At 47.7% G+C, this 23,502-nt stretch overlaps 1 protein-coding gene across 5 annotated transcripts in view; it reads left to right on the forward strand.

Moving 5' to 3' along the window:
• CCDC30 (coiled-coil domain containing 30) overlaps positions 1–23,502 on the forward strand; it is a 123,038-nt gene that overhangs the window by 95,715 nt on the left and 3,821 nt on the right. For 4 of the 5 annotated variants that reach the window (XM_054009324.1, XM_054009325.1, XM_054009326.1 and 1 more), the window contains 8 exons: positions 1,955–2,131; positions 3,278–3,487; positions 7,860–8,017; positions 15,139–15,304; positions 16,999–17,120; positions 19,203–19,344; positions 21,783–21,919; positions 22,311–22,425. In XM_054009324.1, the coding sequence (XP_053865299.1) occupies positions 1,955–2,131; positions 3,278–3,487; positions 7,860–8,017; positions 15,139–15,304; positions 16,999–17,120; positions 19,203–19,344; positions 21,783–21,919; positions 22,311–22,425 (1,227 nt within the window). Of the gene's footprint in view, positions 1–1,954; positions 2,132–3,277; positions 3,488–7,859; positions 8,018–15,138; positions 15,305–16,998; positions 17,121–19,202; positions 19,345–21,782; positions 21,920–22,310; positions 22,426–22,859; positions 22,917–23,502 lie in introns of all 5 variants that reach the window. The other variant, XR_008442809.1, reaches the window with a different exon arrangement.

Genomic DNA, 23,502 nt, shown 5'->3' on the forward strand with positions numbered 1-23,502 from the left:
TGGGAGACCTCTCTCCCAGCTCTGATACCGCAACTACACAGCCACGTTAAAGCGCTGCTGTTGCAGCTCTTTAACATTGCTAGTGAAGACCTGCCCATAGGTGTTTCCAGCAGTCATCCTGGGTGGGGATTCAGTGAAGAGTGAACCAAGATGAACTTACTCCCCAGCCTTAAACAAAATTTACATAAGGTGGGAATCTTTTGTTTCCCAGTCTTGACCTCCCCCCTCCTTTTAGTGGAAAATTACTAGAAGTCCAAGATGGTGTTTAGTACCAGGTGACATGACCACTTGACCTAGTAGTGTCACAGCAACATCCCAGGACACCTCTTAGGAAGGAGAGGGATGAGTATCTTCAAAGTGGAGTACTTGTGGCACCTTAGAGACTAACAAATTTATTAGAGCATAAGCTTTCGTGGACTACAGCCCACTTCTTCGGATGCAGTCCACGAAAGCTTATGCTCTAATAAATTTGTTAGTCTCTAAGGTGCCACAAGTACTCCTGTTCTTCTTTTTGCGGATACAGACTAACACGGCTGTTACTCTGAAACTTATCTTCAAAGTCTTATTGTTTCTTCCTAATGGCCCATCAAGGCTGATAGCTTGTTTTCTAGTGGGTGTTTCCCAACAGTTGTAATTATTACATATATTTCTATATGTAATATTCCTAACTTTAGATACAGAAATGATACAGGCATACAAATTGGATATTCACATTCAGTAAATTATAACCTTTCCAACAATAGCTTACCAGACCCATCTTGCATAAAATATATCTATTATGTCATATCCATATCATAAGCATATTTCCATAAAGAATATGGGGTGTAACGTCACAGTCTCACTAATGCAGTGCACAGAAGTAATACCCTTCTCCTACTTGCTAGTCCCCTGCTTTTGCATCTGAGGATTGTGTTCACCCTTTTAGCTGCAGCATCACAGTGGGAGCTCATGTTCAGTTGGTTTTTGCTATGTCCCCAAAGTCATTTTCAGAGCCATGGCTTTACAGGGTACAGTCTTATAAGTGTGACCTACATTCTTTGTTCTTTAATGTATGACCTTGCATTAGTCTGTATTCAAATGCATGTTGTTCAAATGAGTCCACCTTACCAAGCAGTCCAGGTCTGTCAGTATAACTGATCTGTTGACTGGCATTAATTAAGCTACCATCTTTTAATTCTTTTCTGATTGCATCCCATATCAGTCTTTCCATGATTTTGACAAGGATTGCTAACTGGCCTTTAGTTACCCAGGTCATCCTATTTAACCTTTTCAAATATTGGCACAATGTTAGCTTTTTTTTGGTCTCTGGAACTCCCCCCATGCGCCAAGATTTGTTAAAAAATCAACATTAATGGTTCAGAATGCTCCTTGCTGAATTCCCTTAATATCCAGTACCGCAGATTTAAAAATATTTAATAATTGTTGTTTAACATCCTCCCTTGTTACTGATGGAATAGCAAGTATTTCATTATCACTATAAGATGTGAATACATCCTTTCTGAATACAGAACAGGAAGTCAGGCTAGATTATCACAGTTGTCCCTTCTGGCCCTGGAATCTATGAGCAGAAATATTTATTGAACACTTTGGCATTTTCTGCATCATGGTTGATAATTTTACCATCCTTGTCTAGTATCGGACCTATACCTTTGCAAGAATTTTGTTTATGCCTGAAATATTTAAAGAATCCCTTCTTATTTTCCTGAATTCGACTGGCCAGAGAATTTTCATTGATACCTTTTGCTTCCCTTATCAATTGTCTGCATTTCCTAACTGTTGATTAGTACTCATTGCTAGCAGCTTCCCTGTTTTTACATTTGCTATGTATTAGTTTTTAAATTTTTTATTGCTGCCTTCACCTCCCCTTTTAATCAAGACTTTTTTTCAACCAAGAATCTTTCTTTCATGCTAATTTTCACCCTCCTCACACGCCTCTGTTTCCTTATTAATGCAGTATTTGTCTGGAGAGAGACTCCTGCAGCAGCATCAGGAGGAAATGCAACAATTGCGACAGGATTTCCACAGAGTTCAGAATTTGTGCAGCTCGGCTGAGAAAGAGCTGAGATATGAAAGGGAGAAAAACTTGGACTTAAAGAAGCATAATATCTTGCTGCAGCAAGAAAACACCAAGGTACGTGCACGGTGTGTGCCACAGCATGAAAAGAGCCACCAGGGTACATACACCATGTGTGCTATAGCACCCATGAGCCCAGGGGCGTTTCCACCAGTTTGGGGACATGTGGGAGTTTCATTCCCAGCTCTTTCAGAGACAAAAGGTGAGATGCAAGTTTTGCTCAGTTTCTCATGGCTCAGATTCTCATGAATGCAAAGGCCCTTTACACTACATTGGCAGTAACTTAAAATGGTAGTAAATTATTAGGGCCTCTTTTCCATTGCCAGAGTGACACCAAGTTGTCTTAACATAAAGGAGACAGAATTTAGCCCAAAGTCTGTAGCATCCCAATTAGCATCCAGCCTGTATCATCTGAGGAAGTCCCAAATGAGGAGGACTGGTGGGTGCTCAGTAATTACTTCGGAGCTGGAGAGTGATAGAGGAGTTGGTGGCCTGCACCAGATCCAGCTCTGTAATAGATGTAGCTTTACCTCTTCCATGTGCTAGTCAAACGCTCACTGATTCATCCTCACAACTTCCTGGGAGGAAGTTACATAGCTATTCTCTCCACTTGTCAGAGGGGGAACCTGAGGCAGAGAGGTTAAGTCTCAGGCTACAGGGGGAGTAAAGGTCAGCCTTGGAACTAGAAGTTGGGATTTCTTCTTTGAGAATTGCCATCTTAGATCCACATTCATGGGATCCCAGCGCAGGAGTCCTGGAAACATGTGAAAATCAGTGACTGTCCCAATAGAGCTGTAGAGCTGAATCTTGTGAGCAATGGGAAAATCTCGCCCTAGACTTACACGTTCGCATTCCTCCACCTGGATGTCGGCTCTAACGACTGTTGCATTAATTGAAATATCTTCCCGAGTCCAGTATTTCTTCATTGATTTTTCAAGGACATTTTTTAAAGCATACAAAACCCCAACTCTCCTGATGATCCTGGGAGCAGCTGGCATTGGCGCTGACTCAGCACAAAACATTCTGCGTTTGTTTATCTTTCGCTATACAGATCTGTCACATCTTACGCGCATTTGACATGTGCGATTTCAGCTTTACGCGGTAACCCTGCCTCACTTTCCCTCCCCCCCATCAGTCCGTTTTGCTTGAAGCACATGGAAGTCAGTGCTCAATTCTGTACTTTTCTTTCCTTGTCAAACTCAGGTCAAAGCTGAACTGAGACAAGTCCAGTTGAAGTTAACCGACTCAACCAAAATGTGCTCCTCTCTCACAGTGCAATGGGAGCACAGTCAGCAGAAGGTCAAAGAACTTGAACTAGAGCTGCTGAAGCACGCCCAGAGTAGTAAACTGCAGAACAGTCTGCAGGAGAAACTTGCACTGGAGAAATCTAGGGCTACTGATGCAGAGAAAAAGGTAAATATACAACCTACATTGCATTAGTATCAAATCTGCATTCATCAGTTGTAGTCTGCAGAAGTTCAGACTAAAAAAGCATGCACTGGGAGCTAATGTCTTAGTACTCAGATACACAGTTTGCTAGTTTTTGGTCACTTGTGAGGTTTTCGGAAGAATCTGAAGTTCATTTCAATCATTACGAGAAACACAATGAATATGTTACTATGCAGATCTGAAGACCATCTTTGAAATCTTATTTCTGAAATTCAGAATATTTCCCCGTTGTTTCCTTGTACTCCTGCGTCTGCCGTTCTGTCTGTACCCACTTGGTAACTCTTGTCCGCTTCTTAGATTGTGGGCCCTTTGGGGCAGGGACTGTCGTCTTGTTCAGTGTTTGTACAGCGCCTAGCACACTGGGTGTGCTGGTCCATGACTGGGGTTCCTAGGTGCTCCAGCAATATTAATAATAACAATTAATAAAGTGATCTCTGAGTTGGATTAACAATACGGGGTCTAATCCAAAGCCCATTGAGATCAGTAGAAAGGCTCCTCTTGGCTTTAGTTAGCGTTGGATCAGATCCATACAGAGATGGGGATAAACTCACGCAGAGGCAAGCAAATCTTTCCTACCTCCCCCCTTTGATTTGAATACTATTCTATAAACATTCCATCCAAAAAACTATGCAGACATTGCAAACTAAGGCCCAATCCTGCAGTTCATGTCATCCAGGTGCAGCCATGTGTCCACCTAGAATCCTATAGAAGTAAGTGGGACTGTATGTGGTGCTGAGCTCTGTCCACATGGGTCTGTTTGCAGGATCTAGTCTGTAAGCACTCAGTAGCAGCAAATAATAATAAAATTAGGTTGCACAGATAGCCTTAACTCTGCCCCGAAGTGCATATGCATTATGGTATCAAGCCTGATTCCTCACTGTGTAGTTACATCAATGTTATGCTTTACACTAATGTAAATGAGAGGAAAATCAGGGTTACCCTCAAAAATGCAGTCTAGTATCTCCCACTGATTCACTGGAGCAGTCAGATAATCCGGTGTTCTTTCTGCTGTGGGTTGCTGGAAGAGTGCAAAGCATATTTATGAATCTCACCCGGTATTTTGTTTCCAACCTGGGGAGCCCTGCCTCATTCACTGCTTCCATTCACTGATTTTTTTCACTATGCAACTAAATTAGACATGCACTGTGCAGCTTCACTTTGAAAATCTCTTTCCAGATGTACTGCACAGGCTCTGGGTGAGATTTTCATAGGCTCATGATGACTCAGTCACATAAAAATCAGTTATCACTCACAGTCGCTTCTCCTTAGTGAGGGTGAGGAGCTGCCAAATTGCAGCCGGAGCAAGTTTTGAAAAAAAAAATCAGATTGTTTTTTTATAATGGAGAAAGTGGATTTTTTTTTACTTTCCATATACACAAAAATAAACTGGTTTTGCTGAAAATTCTCCTCCTCCCTCACTTTCCAAAAATAAAAATAACCCCCTCCCCGAATATTTTGGAAGAGACCCCCACCTGGAAAATCTCAGCCTGAAAAATTAAAAATTCGGAAAGCTCTGAATATCTGAAAATAGGGGTTTAAAAAGGAAATGCTGCAGACCCTTGTCTCTGGTCATTGCTAGCTCTTCTGCACAGCTGCCTTTCAGAGCTAGCATTCCTGACAGGGACACTGGTCTGTCTCTGGTACGGTTTAGTCTCCATTGCACAGCACCATCTACCCTATGGCATGAGAGAGACACACTCAGATGTCACGGGAGCCCTGTTGTAATCTTTGGACGTCCTGCTTTACTAATTTTCTGTGATGGGCCCTAGCTGTGTGGCCCTGGCTTTCCTCCTCACCTTCGTGAGATCTATTATTTTCTCCTCTTGTGGGTGTGTTTCTCTCTCTTTACGTCTCATTCATTTCCTTCCACTTTCTCCATTTCTTCTCTCTTTACTGTGAGCTCTTCCTTTTTCCATGTTTTCAATCTCACCCCATTCTCTGTTCTCTTCTCCTCTCATTCCCAAGCCCCTCTAGCCCTATCACTGCTCATTTCTAATCTCTCTCTCCTCCCACTCTAGCTCAGCCCCCCATCCAGTCCCCTAGTCATCCAGCCTACTGCCCACCGATAGTGACTGTGTGAGCCACCCTCATCACAGTAACATAGAATGGTGTGGGGAGCAGGGCCCAGAGACCCAAGGAAGTGGAGTACTTTGCATTTGTCCTTATTGAATTTCATCCTATTTACTTCACACCATTTCTCCAGTTTGTCCAGATCATTTTGAATGATAATCCTACCCTCCAAAGCACTTGCAAAGTGTACTCTCTGTGCCATTATCTAAATCATTGATGAAGATATTGAACAGAACTGGACCCAGAACCGATCCCTGCGGCAGTGCCGTAACAAGGGCGAGGCGAGTGAGGCACTTGCCTCGGGCGCACAAAGGGGAGGGGTGCAATCACCTCCTCTCCGCCTCCTCCCCTGAACACTACGCCCCTGCTTCTCCGAGCCCCCGCTTCCCGCGAATCAGCTGTTCACGCGGGAAGCCTGGGAGCACGGAGAAACAACCAGTGGTGCGCTCAGGCCCAGGGAGGCAGAGGTGAGCTGGGGCAGGGAGCGCAGGGCTGGGTCTAACTTTTTTGCCGCCGCCCCAAGCAAAAAAAAAAACAAGCGAGGGAGGGAGGCACTGCTGCGGTGCGGCCGGAGGAGTGGGGGGGGGGGGGGGGGGCATGGCACAGCCAGAGGAGCGAGGCGCCTGAGGGAGTGTGGCCAGAGGAGGCGGGGGGGCACAGCACGGCCGGAGGAGCCAAGGGGGGAGCGGCACGGCTGGAGCAGCGAGGAGGGAGCAGTGGGGGGGGGGGCACAGCATGGCCGCAGAGTGCCCGGAGGAGCCGGGGGGGGGGGCAGTGCGGCTGGAGGAGCCAAGGGGGGGGGGGGCGCAGCATGGCTGCAACGTGGCCAGAGGAGCCAAGCGGGGTGGTGGCGCGCCCGGAGGAGCCAAGGGGGGGACGCGGCCGGAGGAGCCAAGGGAGGGCACGGCCGGAGGAGCATGGTGGGGGACGCAGCATAGCCGCAGTGCGCTCGGAGGAGCCAAGGGGGGGACACGGCCGGAGGAGCCAAGGGAGGGCATGGCACGGTGCAGCTGGAGGAGCCAAGGGGGGGGTGGCGCGCCCCGAGGAGCCAAGCGGGGGACACGGCCAGAGGAGCCAAGGGGGAGCACGGCCGGAGGAGCATGGTGGGGGGCGCAGCATAGCCGCAGCGCGCTCGGAGGAGCCAAGAGGGGGGCGCAGTTGGAGGAGCGAACGGGGGGCGGCGCTGCTAGAGGAGCGGGGGGGGGGAGGCGCAATTTTATATTCTTGCCTCAGGTGCAAAAATAGCTAGTTACGGCTCTGCCATGCGGGACCCCACTCATTAGTCCCTTCCAGCTTGACTGTGAACTACTGATAACTACTGTCTGGGATCGGTTTTCAACCAGTTGTGCACCCACCTCCATAGTTTGTTTATGAGACGGTCATGTGAGACAGTATCAAAAGCTTTACTAAAGTCAAGATATACCACGTCTAATGGTATATGTTACCCTGTCAAAGAAAGCTATCAGGTTGGTTTGACATGATTTGTTCTTGACAAATCCATGCTGACTGTTACTTATCACTAGATGTTTGCAAATAAATTGCTTTATAATTTGCTCCATTATCTTTCCAGGTACTGAAGTTAAGATGACTGCTCTGTAATTTCCCGGGTTGTCCTTATTCCCCTTTTTTAAATTGTCGCTGTATTTGCCCATTTCCAGTCTTCCGGAATCTCTCCTGTCTTCCAGGACTTTTCAAAGATAATTGCTAATGGCTCAGATATCTCCTCAGTCAGCTCCTTGAGTATCTAGGATGTATTTCATCAGGCCCTGGTGACTTGAAAACATCTAACTTGTCTAAGTAATTTTTAACTTGTTCTTTCCCTATTTTAGCCTCTGATCCTACCTCATTTTCACTGACATTAACTATGTTAGACGCCACCAATCTTCTTGGTGAAAACCGAGGCAAAGAAATCATTAAGCACCTCTGGCATTTCCACATTTTCTGTTATTGTTTTTCCCTCCTCACTGAGTAACGGGCCTACCCTGTCCTTGGTCTGCCTCTTGCTTCTAATGTAGGCGCTGTCTGTGCATTCCCTGTGCCAGGGGAGGTTCGGAGAAGCCGTTCCTTCAGGCAGCAGAGGTGGCATTGCGGTACCACAAATTAACATGCAGCGGGGGTGGGAGAGGCTGGCCCTGCAGACTGTACCAGAAACAGGTTCCGTTCTCCAGCAGCCCAGGCTGACTTGCAGTAGCCAGCTGTTATTGACAGCGTCCAGCCAAAACCTGTCATTTACTGTTTGTCTAATCTGCAACCAATTTCCCCCAAGGTTTTGGAGCTACAGCAACAGCTGAAGGAGTCCCATCACCAGCTCCGCCTAACTGAGACCCACGTTTTGGGCAGGAAGCAAATGGAGGAGGAGTTAAAGGAGGCCCAAGAAAGGGAAACTCAGCTGCTGCGGCAGCTCCAGGAAGAGCAGCGGAAAAGGTGAAAGGAACTGGGGTTGTCATGTTGCTGAGGTGAGGGGGTGCTAGTCCCAGAATGCTGGCTGCTCCGGGAACACGCTGGCCTACCGTTTACATGGTGCTCTGCCTTGCAGTGGAGTAGGGCTGCATTACTGCTTTAGCCTGAACGGGAAATGGGGATCCCCTCCCACCCAGAACTAAGGATGTCCCACTGTCACCAGCCTGTGGTGATGGGCACTGTAGGGAGGAGGAGGGAGGTGGCAGGGGAATGCTTTTGTCATGGTCTCCCCTGCAGAAATCCAAACCTGGAGAGGGAGCTCTGAGCAGTGCTCCTGGGGCTGTGTGACTTGAGTGTCGCATGGTGAGTGCTGCAAGCAAACTCCACCGGGGGCTGCAAAGGCCTAATCACAAGCAGCAAAAACCTTCGGAAGGAGCAAATATCCAGCCTGCCAGTGTTCTGCATTCCAGTCAGAGAGAGCCTCAGCTCAGCAAAAAGCCTTCCTGCCCCAGAATGGGGTTTTAGCATTATTATTTCTATATGTGATGTGGCAGCACCTTCAGGCCCCAAGCAAGATCAGAGCCCCGCTGGGCTGGGTGCTTTACAAATACAGGGCACAAGATGGTCCTTGCCCCAGAGAACATATAGTCTAAATAAACATGACGGACAAAGGTTGGAGGGGGAACAGAGAGAGGAAGTGACTTGCCCAAGGTCATGCAGCAAGTCAGTGGGAGAGCTGGGAATAAAACCCAGCTCTCCTGACTCCCAGTCCAGTGCACTGGCCACAAAAAGAGGAGTACATGGATCTGGCAGAGAGGGTTTGCCAGGTTGGTAACTCAACGAAAACCTCAATGTTTTAAATTCACCCAAAACTGCCAGGGACGGTCCAGATTTCCACCAGACGCTGCAGAACCCAGAGACCTCACCTCAAAAGCTAGGTCCAGCTTGCTGCAGAGTACGCAGGGCCTTGGTTATAGTGTGCCCATCGTCATGGCATCTGGACTTAAGCTCCTAGAGCGAGTGAGCAGCAGGCCCTAGCGAGTGATCCCATTGACTACAGCCTTTAAAGATAAGTTGGTGTTATGGACACATGCTAAGTTCCTTCCAAAGGGGTGACTGACAGGTCAGGTCTACACTACACATTTTTGTCAGTCTAGGTAAGTTAGTCAGGGTGGGAAGAGACCCCCGCTCAACCAACACAGCGATGCCGGCAACCCCCCAGTGCAGACACAGCTACGCCGAGAGAAAAGTGCTTCTGTTCACATAGCTGATGTCATTCGGGGAAGAGGTTTAGCTACGCCAGCAGAAAAACTCCTTTGTTCGGGATAAGCTGTGTCTACACTAGGGGGCTTTGCCAGTATAGCTATACAGCAAAGCAAAGGCCACAGAGTTCCACCTTCATCATCCTGTGGGTTTTATTTGTCCCATGCTGGCAAAGCCATGGTCCACAGACTTGATGTGAATAACACCTTCGGCTTTTCTCTGGGCTAAGCCTTTAGAAAGTGCTCCCAGCTTTGTGTGTCATTGGAGTCGGTCACTTTCAGCATTACCAAACTCCTGGGTTCTCCCCCACCCTTCACTGAGGATGTGTTCTGATGTGATTCATTACCTGCATTACTGAAAGGAGTAACAAAGACTATTGATGAAGGGCAGACAGTGGATGGAGTTTACCTGGAATCCATTATAGCTACCACACTGGCAGATGATGGACAGGATAAAATATGTAGGCATCAGGACCAAGAGTACAAGAGGCTGTTTGAACCCCCAGTCTGGCCCTGAATAGAAACGTAACAGTGTATTTCATTTCTCAAATTGGGAAAGGGGCAGGAAGGGTCCAGACAAGTATAGTCAATAGCATTAAATCTTCACTGGAAGGAGAGACAAGTTTGAGTCCCATAAGTAGGATCCTACCAAATTCACTGCCATGAAAAACGTGTCACGGACTAGGAAGTCTGGTCTCCCCCCATTAAATCTGGTCATTTGTGCACTTTTACTATATACTATACAGATTTCACAGGGGAGACCAGCGTTTCTCAAATTGGGGGTCCTGAGTTGCAAGGGGGTTGCAAGGTTATTTTAGGGGGATTGCAGTATTGCCACTGTTACTTCTGCTCTGCCTTCAAGATGGATAGCCGGAGAGTGGTGGCTGCTGACTGAGGGCCCAGCTCTGAAGGCAGCACCCCGCCAGCAGGAGAGCAGAAGTAAGGGTGGCAATACCATACCATGCCACCCTTACTTCTGTGCTGCTGCCTTCAGAGCTGGGATCCTGGCCAGCAGCTGCCGCTCTCCAGCTGCCCAGCTCTGAAGGCAGCGCCACCGCCAGCAGCAGCGCAGAAGTAAGGGTAGCAGTACCACAACCCCCTACAATAACCTTGTGACACCCCCCCCCACACACAACTCCTTTTTGGGTCAGGACCCCTACAATTATAACGCCATAAAATTTGAGATTTAAATAGCTGAAATCATTACATTTATTATTTTTTAAATCCTATGACCATGAAATTGACCAAAATGGACCGTGAATTTGGTAGGGCCCTACCCACAAGGCTGAGCAGCAGAGCAGGCACTCAGATACCATGGTGATGGGCACAGTATAAGAACCTAGAGAGATGGTAGCTAATGTTATCTGTATGTCTGTCTGAACATATTGTTAAGAGAAATGAGAAATAGCATCAGATATAATGTCTGCATTTGTAGCCAGTCGAACATAGCAGGGGTCACTGGCCAAGGGCGTAGCGTGCTGAGATTACAGAGAAGTGTGGGTAAGTTAAGGAGGTGGGGACTGGGCTCTAGTCTTGGAAAACGAATGTGTGAATATTCAGCAAGTTAGATGGGACGAAGGGAGGAAAGGACTTGGTGCTGATTGGAATGGCCACAGCAGAGTGTGCCAGGCTGCATAGATAATACAGTGCATTTCACAGCAACAGAGCTGATTGGGGCTATGGAAATATGTTGAGAGATTTTTGTGAACTCCTAGAGCCTGAGTTGTTCCTTCAAGGACAAGGGGACGCAACCCACAGGGGCAGCTGGATCAGGAGAATCATTTACCCTGGAGGGAAGGCAGGACCGTCAGGGATTCTACCTCATTGCCATGCCATGTTTTCTGCAGCACCTCCGTAGCTTTGGGCACTAGGATATCCCCTGTGTGAACTCCACGGCGGAGGCTGCCTGGCAGTGGTGCTGATCTCACCCACTCCCCAGCCACTGCTCTTGGTGGACTTTCTGCCACTAGGGTCCTGTAACCTCAGACTGAATTAGGCCCATAATTCCCCACCCCAGCAACCTTCAACAGCACCTGCCTTCCCCACTGCCCCCCATCGCAGCATTCACCAGGGCGTTCAGTACCAACGGAGAGACACATTGGCTGGGTGATCGGCAATGAAAGAGTTAACAATGTCAACTTGTAAATGGTGGTCAGTTTAACTCCCCCTGAGACTGAATGGGGCACATCCCACTACATTCCCTGTCCCTGGGCAAACTCAGGCGGACATTGCTGTAGGGACGTAACCACCTAGATTATGCTGCACGGTTCCAAAGCGGGGGAGGGGTTCTACGGCATGTTTGCTTTGGGGTACAGCACAACGGGTAAGGTTAACAAGGTCATTCTGGTCCTGGAGATATTGGCGGATTCAGGGGGACTCCCTGTACCGATAATGGTGAATGCGGCTAGAACCAAAATATCCCTAGAACCGGAATGAACTTCGGAAGTGCACCTCCTGCAGTGGCTGGGTAGGATCTGCACCTGCTCTCACGTGAGGATGGACTCCGCGCTTGTCTACACTGGGGAATAGCTATTCCGCATTGGTTAATCCATTTTGGAAGCGGAATAAGAGCGACTCCTCGGGGAGCTAGTGTGGAGAAGCTATTGCATTTTACATTCCCTAGCTTATTTCACAACTAACTTTCCCATGTAGACAAGTCCTAAAATAAGTCTTTCTTTTCCCCATCACAAGGTCTCTGACTCCAGGAATGGCAAAATGTGTAGTGGGCACAACACAAAGAGATGCCCTTAGCATTGGTGACGCTTCCTGGGGTTACCCAAGGTTGGGAAGCACCTTGCTCCCCTCTGTCCTTGCCATGGGGAAGCCCCATCTTTGTCTGCCGGATTCAACTCCGCAACTCCATCAGCCATGGGCAACACACGCCGTTCCCTTTTGGGCCTTGCAGGTCCTGCTGTCTCTCTACAGGTTAACGATAGGCACACTCCAACCCCTGAGTCCTCTGAGCATCTCCCTGATGTGTCCAGCCGCTGGTCCACTGGACCCTCACAATATTCACAGATTGGCTGCTTCCAAAGAAACAATATACTCTAGCTTACCAGGCACCTCCGATCACCACTCCACTTAACACATGGCACTTGCATATGTACAGAGTGAAATAAAGTCTGTTTATTTAACAGAGATATTCAAGTAGTTGCAAGTGGAAGAATGGAAACAAATGGTTACATATAAAATAAAATCCTAGCACACATGCTAGAGCCTAGACTTAATTTACTAGATACTCTTCTGTCTAACCAAGTATTTCTCAGCAGCACTTTCCAGCCAGGTTGCCTGTGACCCTCCTTTCATGAGACAGACACACTGTCACCTTGCCTCTGAGGTGACAGAATCCTTGTGTTTCTTTGGCCCCCAAGATATACCAATCCCATCCTTTGTCTTTATTCATAAACCGCTCACCCCCTGCTGTTGGTTTCATTTTGTAGATTTGCTCTCTTGTAGATTTCTCAATCTCTTCTTTTGCCTGTGGCTCAGTATGCAAATAGGCACACAGTGAGGCATAAAACAGAACACACCAATCATCGCATAGGGCGAGAGGTCTCTGTTACCTCCTGCCTGGAAGAAATGTTTCCAAGGTATAGCACCTCCTGGTGATTTGCCTTAACTCCAAGACCTTAAGAGTAGGGCTGTCAAGCGATTAAAAAATAAATCGCGATTAATCACACAGTTAATCGCACTGTTAAACAATATTAGAATATTATTTATTTAAATATTTTGGACGTTTTTCTACATTTTCTAATATATTGATTTCAATTACAACACAGAATACAAAGTGTACATTGCTCACTTTATATTTATTTTTTATTACAAATATTTGCACTTTAAAAAACAAAAGAAATTGTATTTTTCAATTCCCCCATTACAAGTACTGTAGTGCAATCTCTTTATCATGAAAGTTGAACTTATGGGAGATAATGCTGCCAGCTTCCTGTTTACAATGACACCTGAAAGTCAGAAAAGGCATTCGCATGGCACTGTTGTAGCTGGCATCGCAAGATATTTATGTGCCAGATGCATTAAAGATTCATATGTCCCTTCATGCTTCAACCATCATTCCAGAGAACGTGTCCATGCTGATGACGGGTTCTGCTCGATAACGATCCAAAGCAGTGCAGACCGACGCATGTTCATTTTCATCATCTGAGTCAGATGCCACCAGCAGAAGGTTGATTTTCTTTTTTGGTGGTTCAGGTTCTGTAGTTTCTGCATCAGCGTGTTGCTCTTTTAAGACTTCGGAAAGCATGCGCCACATCTCATCCCTCTCAAATTTTGGAAGGCACTTCAGATTCTTAAACCTTGGGTCGAGTGCTATAGCTATCTTTAGAAATCTCAAATTGGTACCTTCTTTGCATTTTGTCAAATCTGTAGTGAAAGTGATCTTAAAAAGAACAACATGTACTGAGTCATCATCCAAGACTGCTATAACCATGAAATATATGGCAGAATGTGGGTAAAACAGAACAGAAGACATACAGTTCTTCCCCAAGGAGTTCAGTCATTTTTAACGAGCGTCATCAGCATGGAAGCATGTCCTCTGGAATGGTGGCTGAAGCATGAAGGGGCATATGAATGTTTAGCACGTAAATACCTTGCAATGCTGGCTACAGAAGTGCCATGTGAATGCCTTTTTCTCACTTTCAGGTGACATTGTAAATAAGTGGGCAGCATTATCCCCCATAAATGTAAACAAACTTGGATGATTTAGTTGAGGATTGGTCCTGCTTTGAGCAGGAAGTTGGACTAGATGACCTCCCAAGGTCCCTTCCAACCCTGATATTCTATGATTCTATGATTTTTTGTCTTAGCAATTGGCTGAACAAGAAGTAGGACTGAGTGGACTTGTAGGCTCTAAAGTTTTACATTGTTTTGTTTTTGAGTGCAGTTATTTAATAAAAAATCTACATTTGCAAGTTGCACTTTCACAACAAAGAGATTGCACTACAGTACTTGTAGGAGGTGAATTGAAAAATACTATTTCTTTTATCATTTTTACAGTACAAACATTTGTAATAAAAAATAATAAAAAGTGAGCATGTACACTTTGTATTCTATGTTGTAATTGAAATCAATATATTTGAAAATGTAGAAAAAGTCCAAAATATTTAATAAATTTCCATTGCTATTCTATTATTGTTTAACAGTGCGATTAAAGCTGCCATTAATCACAATTAATATGGTTAATCGCAATTATTTTTTTTAAATCAATCATGTAAGTTAACTGCAATTAATTGACAGCCCTACTTAAGAGCATCATTTTCAGGATAGGTACATAAATCCTTAAATATTATCCGTACATACATTTCATACTGGTTATGATGACCAGTGGGCTACTGGCTCTCAGTAGAGATCTCACATGCCAGCCTTCAATGAACTGTTATGCAAATATCCGACCCAGGGATCCCTGTAAAACCCTATGACCCCCCATGCCCTCTGCCAGTTGGCATCAGTGGGTCCCTAGGTCACTGTATTCTTAGCTCATTTCATGTCATTGTCTTTCTGATTCACAGCTCTAATGACTAATGATCTTCAGAGGGGGCTTTGCATTAGTAACTGGCCTGGTCTACACCTCTTTAACCATACCAATGTAGTTAAAAGGGTCCAACTCCCCCAGTGTGGATGCAGTTATACCAGAATAAAGGTGCTTATGCCAGTAAAGCTTATTCCCATGCGGAAAGGAGAACAAACTATGCTGGTATAAGGCACCTTTATACCAATATAATTGGGTTCATACGAGGGGTTGTTGATATAACTATTTATACTGATATAAAATCTCTGTGGGGACCAGGCCCAGAGTAACTGGGAAACCGTCAACTTGACTTCTTATCAGCGGTTGCCCATTGTTGCCTCATTGCCGTGACGTGCTTTTAGGAAGCTCCTGGAGCAGCATGCGGAGGAGCTACAGCAACAGCTCAGACACTCGCACGAGACTGAGACTTTGCTGGCCAAGACTCATGCTGAGCTGCAGGTCAGGTTTCAGCAGCAGGAGGCACAACTGCGTATATTAGAGGAGGGGAAAAAAACAGCATTAAATGAGGTAAGTTACACATGGCTGCTCTGGGGAGGGCTGGTTGGGAAGGGGACAGGTTGGTGGCATAAATGATGCTGCTGTTCTAATGACTAACTTCAATACAGACCATCAAGCTAAGAGTCCGCACTTCCCTGTCAGCTGATAATGCTGCTGTGGAGACTGGAAATGTTTGTGGCCTTGTTATGAAAGATATGTGTGACTCCGTATCCTCACTCACTTTGTATTGCTACCCACGGGGGTGAAGGAGTTAATTTCTCCTCTGGGACAGGCGGCTAGGGGATGGGGATGTTGGTGTCACGTGGGCTTGCCTGGGTTGGTATGAATGAACTATCAAGAACTGTCCCCATACGGATGAATTTGCCTTGGGAGATACAATGGAGGACCAAAGACTGGACATTAACTTTTAATGGCTGGGAGCTGTAGGAAGCAGGACGTGTGAACACAGCGCGGCTGCAGCTGGGGACAAGAGGCTTGGTATGAGCAGACTGGAATAGAAGATTGCAGCTGCCCAGGGTAGAGGGGAAAGAAACAGAGAGAGATGAAATCCAGGAGGCTTTGGACAGCAGGGGCAGGTAATTCCGCCAGCATGGGCTCTCAGTGAAGTTTTCCTTTTCCACGCTAACCTAAGGATCCTTTACTACCGTGCTCTAGTGGTGTTCTAGTTGACTGGTAAATGCTGGTTTGTTCTGAATCGGTTGTCCTGCTTTGCTAGAAATCCCCGCTGGTTGTCTTGCTCCCCAGTGAAGTCTCCACCAGGAGTCAATGCTCATTTGGACCCACTAAAGAGCCACAGTGAGAACAGAGGCGCTGGAGCCAGAGGGCTCAGTCTTGGAGCAGTGGAGTTGCAGGGCCCGTGCCCAGAACTTGATAACACAGGGTCAAATCCTGAGAGGTTCTGAGCTCCTGCAGCTCCCACTGATTTCAACAGGGATTCCAGGTGTTCAGCATCTCTTAGGGGCCTGGATTAGAATATGAGTAATGTGAAAACAGAGGGAGCTCTCTGTGGTCCCCTCCACAACACCATCCCACTCCCCTGGTTAATGCCTGGGCTACACTTAAAAATTAGCTCCACCTAGCTGCGTCGCTCAGGGCTGTGAAAAAATCATGCCCTGAGCGCTGTAGTGAGACTGACCTAACCCCTGGTGTAGACGCAGGTAGGCAAATGGAAGAGTGCTTCCATTAACCTAGCTACTGCCTCCTGGAGAGGTGGCATAATTCCATCCACAGAAAACCCCCTTCCGTTTGTGTAGGAAGCATCTACACTGCAACACTGCAGCTGTGCCATTGTATCATAGACAAGGCCTAAAGCTTATTGTGAATAGAGCTACGTGGGAGGGTTGGCTGGGGGCAGGAGGATGGAACAGGAGAAGGCAGCCCCTTTCCTTTCAGAACATGGGGCCTTTTGCACAGCAATCCATGTGGGAGACAATACACCTGGGAGCTGTGTCCCTTCACCCTGTGTCCCTCCCAGGAGCAACAGGGAGATCCACATTCTTCCAACTTAGCTAGGAAGAGGCAGACTCCTCCTGTGGCAAGAGCAGGATAGACTAGATATGATTGTTCCTTTGTCTGGTTACTGGGGCAAAAAGGAGGCTTGATGACAGAGAAGCTGTTGAACCGGGAGCACAAGGATTGAAAGGATGTTTTCAGTCCCTACATTTTTTTAAAGAGAAATTCTAAAACATGCATCTGTTTTTCAGCATCTCCATTGTCAAAAAACCAATCAGAACCTTTCAGAGCAGCTGTCGCTGTTGCAGCAAGAGAAGGAAACCCTCCACGAGGAATATGATCGTCTCCTGAAGCAGCTCGATATCTACGTCAGGTACTTACCAAAGCAGCAGGGGCCACGGAGGAATGAGGTTGCACTGCATCTGCTCTTTGTGTCCCTGTTGTGACGGTGGAGTGGCTTATAGTGTAAACTTTGGTCTCCCATGTAAAATCCAGTCAGCACTGAGAGATCTGCTTTCAGTTGACATCTTCAAAGAGAATCAGGCGGAGTAAATGTCCCACTTCTGCAGCTCCTTCAGTCTGTGTTGTTCCATTCAGGAGCTGAGGGTGGGGCAGGGCACAGGCACCACGTGAGCAGGTGCACACAGCACTGGTGCTGCAGGACCTGCACTGGCTGTAGAGCTCTTCAGACATTTTTCATCCAAACGTTTTTTGACGGAAAAGTCTTTTACAATCAGATTTGAACCAGACTCACCAAACATTCCAGTTTCAAACAAGTTCACAATATTTGAGGTATTTGATTTTGGTTGAAATGTTTTGATTTTTTGAAAAACTTTGAAACAACATTTTGAATTGTTTCCAGAATGTCGTTTTGTTTCTCTCGTGTTTTTACTCCTCCCCCTGTTTCTTTCTGAGCAACTGTAATTGTCTGCCTGTTGGTTTCCAGGTGGAGTTGAACGTACTAGTTTTGACCTATACAGCCTACAATGGCTTGTATCCTGTCTTCCTGAGAGACACCTCTCTGGGCCAGCCTGCCACAGCAGACGCACCGCTGGCATTAAAGAGAGTCACCAGTACGTCTTCTCCATGAGGCAATCTTTGCTTTGGAGCTAGCGCCCTCATTACATCCAAAATGGCCTAATGTGTTGACCTTAAAAGCCCATCTACTTGACAGGGCATTTGGAGAAGTGGGTGGTGTGGGATGGGGGATGTTCTGCTGATTTGATTTCGTGGCTGTGAGCTGATTTATTGTGTTGTGTTGTGATGTTGGGTGGTTATTTTCCAGCAGCTGGTTGTCAGGGCACTTACAGTCTGTATGTGGGCATGTTTCTGGAGTTCAATCTGCACCAATAAGTGAATAAATTGATGAAGATTTTAAGCAGCAAGGAAGGAGACGCTCTGACTGATTATCCTGGGAACGGAGGGGTGAACGCAGAGTGCGGAGTTCACTGCCGCATTACCCCAGTGTTCTGCCAGTGTCACGCCACAGGTTCCAGGGATTGCAGTGCAGTAAGACCAAGTAGGGAGGAACTGAGCCTGGCATCTACAGAACCAAAGCTGAGAAAGGGAAGATAGAAGTGGTTGAAGCCTCATCCCAGGTTTATTCACTAGACAGGCTGGGATTGCTGTGTGTCCTGGTCTCCTGGGGAAGGATTGGATCGGACCCTTCTAGGAGCCAACTTGTGGAAAGCTGGGCCCTCCTTCAGAAACTGCTTTCTGATTGGCTGAAGTTGTAGCTTATTTAAAAACAAACAAAAACCAAGGTGGGCAGACCCAGACGTGAGGTACAGAGACAAGAGCCTTGTTACTGTGGTTTGGATTTTGGATTCGTGGCCAATAGGAAGATGAAAAGTTTGTGGGCTCATCTCTCAACAGTCATGCTCCCCACCTTAGGGTGCAGACAGTTCCCGAGGCCGGCAGGCTTCTGTCTGAGCTAACAGAGCTCAGAGGGCTCTGAACTGGGCCCAGAGGTTGGTACCGCTTCTGGGGCACATTCAAAGGCTGGCTTTGAATGGGGGAAGTTGGAACCATTTCAGAGAAACGACAGTATCAGTCAGTTAGGGTGGTCACTCAGCATTTGGATTGGCTACATTGACCCCACAGCAGATCCACTGGCTGTATTGTTCCGCCTGGGTAACATTCTCCTTCCTCTGACCCGTGCCGGGATTGTATAGATTCCATGTGGCAATCTGAGCAAGTGCTAGGCATCTGGTGTATTGTTCTTCGTGTAAAAAACCAGTCAAGCATTTTAATAGGCTACTATTTATAGAATAGAATCTCAGGGTTGGAAGGGACCTCAGGAGGTCATCTAGTCCAACCCCCTGCTCAAAGCAGGACCAACCCCCAGAAAGATTTTTACCCCAGGTCCCTAAATGGCCCCTCAAGGATTGAACTCTCAACCTGGGGTTTAGCAGGCCAATGCTCAAACCACTGAGCTCTCCCTCTCCTTTCGCAGGAAACACAATGAGCGGCAACTCCGCCATAAAGCCAAGCTCCGCAGAGCCAAGGAGACGTTTGTTCATGAAGTGAAGCAAAGAGATGTGAGGATTAAACAGCTTGAAAGTGAAATTGTGCTGTCCAGGAGCCAGACGGGAAAGGTGAGGAAGCAGATGACAGAGCTTTCCAGTGGGGTCAGGGCCAGCGCAGCAAGCAGGTGCTTGGGGTGGCCAATGGAAAGGGGCGGCACGTCCGGCTCTTCGGCAGCAATTCGGCGGCGGGTCCCTCGGTCCCTCTCGGAGGGAAGGACCTGCTGCCGAATTGCCGCCGAAGAATGAAGCGGCGCGGTGGAGCTGCCACCGATCACGATCGGGCTTTTTTTTTTTTTTTCCACCGCTTGGGGTGGCAAAAACCCTAGAGCCGGCCCTGACTGGGGGGCTGCTGCTCCAGGAAGGTCCCAAAGTGGAAGCTGCCCTAGCAGGGGCACTGGCATGCACGCCTTAGGAACTTAGCATGGCCCAGCTGTTCGGATGGAGGCTTAGCTCACGTCGCACAGAGCCCCCAAGGCAGGCGTTGTGTGTGTGGTTCAGGAATCTGGGAGCCAGCATGGGGAGCTAAGAGCTCAGCAGAGCCCGTACCGTATATACCACTGTGAGTAACTAGACAAAGGCTCCAGTCCTCACTGAGAGAAACAGGTTCACACAAAGGGATTGTCTAGACCAAGCTTGTTCGGCATTATGATGAGCCAGAAAAAGGACAATATTCGGGAAGTGAAGTCACCTCGTGTTTGAACCACCTGCCCAGGGCTTAATATGTAATGAAAGAGGTGCCGGGATTCAAGCAATTTCTTTTACATCCATAACTGGCCTGCCAAGCCCAGGGGTGCCGGGCTCTGACCTGCCAGGCCCGGAAGTGCCGGGGCTCTGAACTGCCAGGCCCAGAGGTGCCGGGGCTCTGACCTGCCCGGCCCAGAGGTGCCGGGGCTCTGAACTGCCCGGCCCAGAGGTGCTGGGGCTCTGAACTGCTTGGTCCAGAGGTGCCGGGGCTCTGACCTGCCAGGCCCAGAGGTGCCGGGGCTCTGAACTGCCAGGGCTCTGACCTGCCAAGCCCGGAAGTGCCGGGGCTCTGAACTGCTGGGCCCAGAGGTGCCAGGCTCTGACCTGCCGGGCCCAGAGGTGCCGGGGCTCTGACCTGCCAGGCCCAGAGGTGCCGGGGCTCAGCCCTGGCACAAATTAAGCCCTGCTCCAACCTCCCAAGCCCTTTGCTGCTGCATTTGCCTCAGACTTTCCAGAAAAGCCCTACGCTGCCATCCAATCCAACACTAAATGTCAGACAGATCAGTTCAGTGTGGATAAAGTCGGGGAGGTGAAAATCAGGCTAATCGAGCCATGCTTGTGTAAGAGAGAGACAAGCATCTCTCGGTGGTTAGGTTCCAAGGAGACAGAGGCTTCCTGGGTACCACAGATCAGTGGTTCCCTGTCTGGTTTTGGAGGAGCCCACAGTCAGTGGCTTGGCAGGTTGGTGACCCCCACCATGTCATGCCATACCTTAATACAGTCGCCATCATCTCGCTTTCTTTCCACTGTTTTTCTCCATCTTTTCTGTCTCTGTGCTCCCTTTATTCTTTCTTTGTGCTTTGGAATCCTTCCCTGTTGCCCATTTCCCCGGCAGGCCAAGCGCCGCTGGAGAGAGCTCAGTAGGGCAGGGCTGCATGCGCTCTGTCAGTGGAGCATAGTGTGGTGAGAGCGGAGCAGCACCCAAAGCTTGCAGCCCCCGGCCCAGCTGAGCACGAGGGGCTGCTGCAGGAGTCGGGGGGAGTGATTTCTAAGGATTGGTTTGGTGAGGTGGGACAGATGTAGATTGAGCAGCTTTCTCTTCCCCCTCCTACCCGCTCCTCTGGGTGCCTCTTGTGCCGTCAGTTCGTCTGAGGCACCCACCCACCTTAGGAAACAGACCTCAGAGGAGGTTCCATTTCCAAATTCTCTAACATACAGCGTCACCCTAGTTTCTGGCGTACCTGCCTCCACTGAGCACGCTGCAGTTGCACCAGGAACGGGTTTGGCCTGTCACATTAATTGATGTATTTTGTGGAGTAGAAATCCTTTATTTGAAGGGAATGCAATTCCCCAATATTTAACAAACCCAAACTGCCCAAGTGCAGAGAACCTTCCCTTGTGGTGGGCCTGCCAGGGGAGGGCAGTGGTGATTTTACCGTGACTGCTGCTGCCCAGTAGCTCACTGGTGCCTGGTCACAGTAGAAGTTCCTGGAATACCCAATGTTACTTATTGAGACTGAGGTTTTCTGAATTAATTTGCTCTTTTCTGCAAAAACACAGGTGCCTTGGGGAGAACTCTGTGACTGGGAAATGAGTGGGATTGTCTCACATCTGCTTCTGATGGTGTCAAACATTCTTTCCACCTGTCCATCTGAAATGCCATTGGAAGAGTGTGACTATAAGACCCTTGCCAGGCCACATAACATCAAAGACAATACGTATTTTATAATCAGACCCCGGATGGTGACCTCCTTTATACAGCACTTCGAGATCTGTGGATGCTATATCAAAGCTATTGTTTCATGCTGTTTTCTTAACCACAGGAACATGCATTGATCAGACAAATCACCACGGAGAATGAGAATTTGCTCCAAGAGAAAAGAGAACTCTTACAGCAGCTTAATGAACAGGAAGAAGTTGGACGGAACAACAAATGGATCATTTCCACAATCCAGAACAGGTAGCCATCAATGCTGTTACCGAGTGCGCTCCTGGGCCAGAGTTCAAAGTTAGCCCTTTCCACCAAACTGCGTTCTCCAGTTCTGTGCCAGCGTCACGCCGATGAAATCCTCGTTCTGTGCATGGAGTAAAACTAGGGTAGCTGCTCCTCATGCCTAAAGGATGTAGGCAGGCCACTTCACGGGAATAGCTGCTTTGAAATGGCCCTGGCGCTGTATGGCACATGACTCGGTGTAGAACTGCAGGGACAATATGTTTGAAGGGTTTAAAGGGTTGTTTGAGTTTCTCAGCAGAGAGGTTGAGAGGAAATGCCCCTTTGAACACAGAAAATGGTAAGGGTGAAGATTCATGTGCAGAAAATAAACTGTGCCCTTTCTCTGTGACCTTCTCAGAGTGCAGTTCCTGGATGAAGAAAACAAGCGACTCCAGGAAAGCACCCTGCAGCTTTCCAGTCAGGTTGGCGTTCTGGAACGTACTCTGAGGAACATCCAGACCCACAGCTTAGAGGTGAGACGTGCTGCCTTTCTCTGTAAAATGGGCACATCTGAGGAATTTCACCCAAGTCCCTACCAACGTACCTCAGCTTTAACCTCCTCTAGACACCACAGGAATTTTTGGTCCGTACAGGACCAGACTTTCAAAAGTGAGTAGTACCCACTGTTAAAACCGCCAGAAGGGGAGGTGTATTATTAGTGCCCAGTCCCCTAGGCATTGGACTGAGCCCCACCAACTCGTTTCATAAATGACACCCCCCACGGATTGGCTGGTAATGTCACTCTTGATTAGCTGAATTGGAGCCAGTGGCCTAGATGTGCAAGGCTTTGTGGCTTATTTCCAGTCTGCTGAGCCAGCCAGTGCCCTCATCTGTTGTGTTATTAGGCCACATGTCATTGTGACAAAGGCGTCACTCTTTCTTACCTTTGTTCTTTTTTGTTTTTCAGTCATTAAAAATATCCCAATGACGTGTAAGGTCGGGAACCAGGAAAACTTTTTAAAAAGTGGGTAACTTTAGATATTTTACACAAATGACCCCAAATGTCAAACATGGGAGCCTAAATCCCTACTTTGGCACCTGAAGAGGTGTCGTGATTTGCAAAGGTGCTGAGCACTCCCATTTCCCATTGCATGGGCTCAGGACCTCTGAGAATCAAGCCATTTATTTGACTGGGATTTTCACAGTTTAAATTAAATAGGAATTGAGTGCGTAACTCCCTTAGAGACCTTTGAAAATCACAGCCTAAGGGCCTAAATATATCTAAAGCCATGTCTACACGACAGAGCCTGTACCAGCATAGCCTCCGAGTGTAGATGCAGCACAGGCTGACACAGGAGTTCTTCTGCCAACATAGCTACACCACCTCCCCAGACGGTTAGCCAGGTTGACAGACGTTGGCATAGCAGTGCCTCCATTGGAGGTTTTGCCACCATAGCTACGTCAGGATGGGGTGTGATTGTTTTTCACATTCATAGCAGACATAGCTCTGCCACCATAACTTTGGAGTGTGGAGCAGACCTGAGTCTAGGCAACCAAATTTGAAAATGCTGGTCCCAGTGTGTGGTACAGTGGCTAAAAGGGAGAATAAC

This window comes from Malaclemys terrapin, chromosome 19 (genome assembly GCF_027887155.1).
Source record: "Malaclemys terrapin pileata isolate rMalTer1 chromosome 19, rMalTer1.hap1, whole genome shotgun sequence".
NCBI classification, from domain to species: Eukaryota; Metazoa; Chordata; order Testudines; family Emydidae; genus Malaclemys; species Malaclemys terrapin.